This window comes from Brassica napus, chromosome C1, assembly GCF_020379485.1.
Source record: "Brassica napus cultivar Da-Ae chromosome C1, Da-Ae, whole genome shotgun sequence".
Classification (NCBI taxonomy): Eukaryota; Viridiplantae; Streptophyta; class Magnoliopsida; order Brassicales; family Brassicaceae; genus Brassica; species Brassica napus.
The window spans coordinates 24,880,817-24,886,816 of NC_063444.1; the positions used below are offsets into that span (position 1 = coordinate 24,880,817).

Here is a 6,000-nt window from a genome sequence, read left to right on the forward strand (position 1 = left end):
ACTCTAAACTCTAAACCCTAAACCCTAAACCCTAAACCCTAAACCCTAAACCCTAAACCCTAAACTCTAAACTCTAAACCCTAAACCCTAAACCCTAAATCCTAAACCCCACCCTTTAACTATAAACCCTAAGTTTGTGACTTTTGATAAAACATTAAGTGCTATTTTTGTGACTTTTGACCTTGAGTGCTAGTTTGAGAACAAAAACTTGATTTAGTGCTATTTTTGTTTTTTTTTCGTTTATTAAAACTCTTTCCCTTTTAATAGTATTGATTTAGATATAGTTTGGCCAAGAGAATTAATGTATGAATCTTCGGTTACAGTTATGATGTTTTAAAATATTTGTTAAATAATTGTTAACAAGAGAAAAAAAAAAGAGTTTTTAATGAAAACGGAAACGTGGAAACTAACCTCCCTCTTTCCTAGTCTCCACGCATCTGTCTCTGATTCTGTTCCCCTTCTTTCTCCGGCGACGGCCAACCATCGTGAACCGCACAGAGAGAGAGATGGGTGTGGATTACTACAACATGCTGAAGGTAAATCACAACGCGACGGAGGATGATCTAAAGAAAGCTTACAAGCGTCTCGCCATGATCTGGCATCCCGACAAGAACCCTTCCACAAGGCGAGACGAAGCGGAGGCCAAATTCAAACGGATCTCCGAGGCCTACGACGTCCTCTCCGACCCTCTGAAGCGCCAGATCTACGATCTTTACGGCGAGGAAGGCCTCAAATCAGGCAAAATCCCAGATTCCAACGCGTCGGAGGCTTCCTCTTCTTACTCCTCGAGGACGCCGCACTTCTACCACCAGCACAGGCAGCATCCCCCTAACGCCGCCTCGTTCCGTTTCAACCCTAGAGACGCTGATGACATCTACGCCGAGATCTTTGGACCTGAAGGCGGCGGAGGAGGAGGACACAGAACGTTTAGGGATGGGAGTTTCAGGAACGGTCATTTCAACGCCGGTGGTCATACCAGTGAGCTGAGGAAAGCTCCAGCCGTGGAGAATCCATTGCCTTGTACTTTGGAGGATCTCTACAAAGGTGTGAAGAAGAAGATGCGGTTATCTAGAAATGTCTACGATGCTTCTGGGTATGCTTCCTTCTCATCGAACGTAATACAATGAGCTAAAAGATGATAGGTTTCACGTTTCTGGCTCATCTTGTATCATAGATTTTGGTTTATTACTTGCTTCTTGGTGGCCAATGGTCTGCATATATAGAGTTGAATTTGAGCTTATATAAGATGAATAATGTGCATGATTCGGAAGCGGCTGATGTCTCAAGACTTGTTATGACTCTGTGTTGTTTGGTTTTGTAGTAAAATGAGGGTGGTTGATGAGATATTGCCCATAGAGATAAAACCCGGGTGGAAGAAAGGCACAAAGCTCACTTTCCCTAAGAAAGGCAATGAAGAGCCTGGAATCATACCTGCAGATATCATCTTCGTGGTTGAGGAGAAGCCACATCCTGTTTACAAGAGAGACGGAAACGACCTTTTGGTCAGTAAGGAGATCACTCTGCTTGAAGCACTGACCGGTAAGACCCTTGATCTGATCACGCTTGATGGAAGGAATCTCATGATCCCACTAACCGATATCATCAACCCCGATCACGAGGTTGTTGTTCCGAACGAAGGGATGCCAATCTCTAAAGAACCTGGAAAGAAAGGTAACCTGAGGTTGAAGCTTAACGTGAGATATCCGTCGAAGCTGACAGCAGAACAGAAATCCGAGCTGAAGAGAGTTCTTGGTGGGGTCTCATGATGATGATGAAATGTAGATAGCAAAAGTAGAGGAGATGATAGATTGTGAATGTTAGGATGGTTGGATTCTTCTAAGGGGGCTTGGATTTGAAAGCCGAAGAACAGATTCAAGCTTTGCTTTTGGAATTAGACATTTTTTTTTCCCTTTTTCTAAATTCTATTTATTTGATTTGGTTGGAGGCCTTTTAATATGCAAATATTGGAGAATGCTTTGTTATCTATTTATCTTACTAATAAAATTCAAATGTTCCCCCGCTATTACTGCTACCTTCATAACTGAGGTCTGATAAGCTTAGAGTAGAGATCTAAGCAGAGTGTCTATATCAGACAGGCAGTAGGAAGGTGGTGAGGGTAGTTACTAGTCAAGAGTGAAGGCTAGGCCTCTTGAGCAAAGAACTAACTACTTTCATTACGGTTAAACCAATCCATACAAAAGCCAAGACATGTCAGTCTAAACCAATTGAGAATGCAACTGGTACCGGTCTACTCACCATCCGTCAATCCTCCGCCATATATTGACTGTAACTTTATTTTTGATTTGACCATCTTTGAACTGAATCGGGGATCCTTTTTCATGCGGATTCGATTAGGTTTGAGCTGAATCGGGGATGGGTCAGAAGAATCTAATTAACTGTGTGCGTGAAGGTCGCTTCTACGAGGAGGTATTGAGTCTACTAGAAAATCTGTGGAGGTATCACCAAACTCTATCTATTGCTAATCTGCTTTACGAGGCAGATAACGATGCGAGAGAGAGAGAGAGAGTATCACCGAGCTCTCTCGATTGAGAATCCGATCGATCTTGCTTCAGGTTGAGACTTAGCACAAGATATTGACACCGGAGGTTCGTACTGCAAATGTGCAGGATGAGCTCAGGTCACTGATACAAAAATCTACGTGGGTGAAACACCTGGAAAATGGTGAAGGGAAACTTCGAGTTTTCCCCTTTAGGACCCTATTGAGAGTAACTTGATTCAGACCAGGAGGCCGAACCGAACGAGATTAAGAAATCTACCAAGACTCCTGAAGAGAGGAGGAAGGAGATTGAAGTGAGGGTCGATGCAGCTAGGTTGTTGCAGCAGAAGTCAGAATCTTCCTCCTCAGATAATGTTAACAACAAGGGATCGGATTCAACACTAGGTTCAGGTCAGAGAAGCGGGGAGAGGAGAAAACATGGAAACGCAAGGAAAAACGGCTCCTCACAAGAGCAAAGAAACGAAGGAAAGATTTGCCTAGAGTCAAGGTCAGTGATCTTAAGAGTCACTTTAGTGCATCAAAGGATGAAAATGCAAATGATATAATAAGTGAAGCTTTGTCCTTTTGTGAGGCTAATATGATCTGGAGGTTCTTGGTTTGCGACCGGTGTAGTGAGAAGTTCATGGATTATTGTACGGGAGCACATTGGTATCGTGTTAATTAATATGCAAATGGTTTTGCCTGAAAGCTGATAAGCTTGCAGTTCCATTGGCCTTTGCTCAGAAGAGAACAAGATCGAAGCGTGAGAAGAGAAGTGGCTAAATGAAGAAGATGAAGAAGGAGGAAGAGACTCTTAAGTGAGAGAGAGTCTCTTGGTTATTAGTTCATAAAGTGATGTCGTTTCATTAAAGTAATACTCTGTCGTTTTACTACTTGTTGGCTACTTGAGGGAATTCATTCCCGAGTATGGTTATGAGATAATTAATCAAACAACTCTTATCCTCTTATCCCCTTCTCTCTACTCTCTCCCCCTTTCTGTCATTTCAGATAAACCCTAATCAGGGCCTATCAAAAGCCTCCACAATGAAAGGATTGAACTGCTTCTTAGTTCCCCATGGAAACCATTGGATCTCCCTGCTGCGGTGAAAATGCTTTGCAGCCAGAAAACAATCCATAATACTGAGTTTAATGAGTTTCACTCTGGAGATTATATGGAAGATGGTGACTACTACTTCCAAGATGCATGGATACTTCACCAGAGAAAGAAAATCTTGGAGATGCTTGCAACGGTTGTGATGAGAATGGCCAATATCTGATGATCCTGAACGTACAAAGCTCCTCGTAAAATTCCGTACAGCCTTTGAGTTACTTATCATGCACGATTATTTAGCTGCCAGCCATTACGATAAGGTGATACAATTTACTGTGGATGAACTCCGAAATCTACCGTCGGGTTCACAGCTCTTAAATCGTGGTTTGGGTCAGTCACCTACATGCATTCGCTTCTTGGAAGCTACCCCGCTCAGTAAAATTCTTAGATTCCTGCAACACTTGTCAGCGACTTTTGGGTTGAGTCGATATTCAGGCATCCAAGAAAAGTATATGGGCTCAGCATTGAACAATGGAGCTATATCAAGTTCTGGGGAGATAGCTAATGGCAGTAATGTGTCTTCTGTTGCGGATGGATTTCTTTCATGGATTTTCACACGATCCTCTAGCGAGGAACAAATTGGGTTCGAGAAGACAAATTAAAGGACTGGAGATCATGGAGATTCTTGAGAAGGAGTTCTGTCACTTGCAAAACCTCTGCGAGAGAAAAATGCGAGCACTTAAGCTACAAGGGAGCACTGCAGACTGTTGAGGACCTTTGTTTTTAAGAAGGCTGGAAGAGAGAGGAGGCTTCAGCAGAGTTTACCCATGAAAGTTATGAATCTGTGCTGAGAAGGCCAAGTGAAGAGGTAAATGAAAGTGGAAATGATTTTTCTATCAGTAGTAGGGTTGAGTCAAAGGCTATAGCAAATTTTTTGAAAGACGCTGACTCTTAACGACAATCAATTTGAATATGAAGAATCATATGCCTGCACGGGTTCTCAGCTACGTGATCTGGAATCTGGGGAAGCTGATGAATGGGGGATGTCTGCAGAGATAACTTTTCTTATCGTTAAGCCATACGACTGAGACTAATTAATAAATGCATTTTTCCTAAACAAATATTCTGTACTAGGATAAGACCCGCGTCTATAGCCTGGTATTTTGTGCTCTGCGCGGGATGTGATAAGTATAAAAATAATATATTAAAATTATTAAATTGTATTTTGCATGGTGAGGATATTATAAATTGAAGTATATATAATTGAAAAGTATATATTTAACAAAATTGAAATATAATGAAAGCCCTTAATATAGTAGACTTTATTTCATGGACCTTAATTCTTATTATTTGGTGGATCTTAAGTTTATAGATTAATTTTATTTTATTGGGTTTTATTTCATAATTGTCTGCAGAGATAACTTTTCTTATCGTTAAACCATACGACTGAAACTAATTAATAAATGTCTTTTCCTAAACAAATACTCTGTATGTGTACTATTACAGCTTAATTTCCGCACAGTGTTACTGGCAGGACCGTCTTAAACTATTTTATAGTCTTGGGCGTAACTTGGAATATGAACCCTTTCTATAAACATTTCTTCGTTCCATTGCCTTGATTGTGATCAATTCTTCGACGAGTATCATGCCCACTTAATTTTATGACCTGAAACAAATAGAAAAAGAGGTATCAATTCTTTAAAAACGAAAAGATAATCACATAAAACATTTTTTTTTCTAGTTTTAGTTGATGCAAAATCATTAATAATTAATTCAAAATTCATACCCTCCAAGAGTTCATTTTCAATGCATAAAATTGCTAAACCGTTCAACCTTTCTTGAGACATTGATGATCTCAAATAATTTTTTAACAGCTTTAGCTTAGAAAAACTTCTTTCAGCTGATGCAACTGTCACAGGTGTGGTTAGTAAAATTCGGTAAGCAATATCAACATTTGGATAACAACCCATAGCTTTTACCAACTCAAGAACCTGAAACGAAGTCATTGCTTCATCGGACAAACTCACCTGCAACATTCTTAACTCAGAGGAAACATCTAAATCAACATCCGACGAATCATAATGAGAGAATGTTCTATAAAAATTAGTGCAATTTTCTCTTAATTCAAAGCATTAAGTGACTTTAACTTCACTGAATTATATAAGAAACCAAAAACATTTTCAAATGTTCTCATTTGTTCAAATCTATCATTCAACGAAGTAATAGCCATATCCACAACAACAAGGAAATAATTAATTTTAAAATCATCTTCAGATGTTTGAATTACTTCATTATGATAACTTTTATCAAACTGTTTTTTTCTAAAACATCGACGGTTTTTGGGAAATATAGCATCAATACCCATCTCATGAGAAAGATCTTTAGCCATGTTCATACTAGAGCTAAATCCATCATGTCTATATTTCTCAAAAAAAGACATTACACCTTCTAC

General features: G+C 39.7%; 1 protein-coding gene and 2 pseudogenes across 1 annotated transcript; all 3 read left to right on the forward strand.

Annotated features, from left to right (window-relative positions):
* The first annotated feature begins 358 nt into the window (after positions 1-358).
* On the forward strand, positions 359-2,023 carry LOC106376472 (dnaJ homolog subfamily B member 13). The gene is made up of 2 exons (XM_013816562.3): positions 359-1,093; positions 1,322-2,023. Exons 1-2 carry the CDS (start codon positions 507-509, stop codon positions 1,764-1,766), a joined length of 1,032 nt encoding a protein of 343 aa, XP_013672016.1. The 5' UTR covers positions 359-506; the 3' UTR covers positions 1,767-2,023.
* A 350-nt stretch (positions 2,024-2,373) lies between these two features.
* Positions 2,374-4,766, forward strand: LOC106373511 (annotated as a pseudogene).
* Positions 3,517-4,766, forward strand: LOC125575212 (annotated as a pseudogene).
* Positions 4,767-6,000: the final 1,234 nt, after the last annotated feature.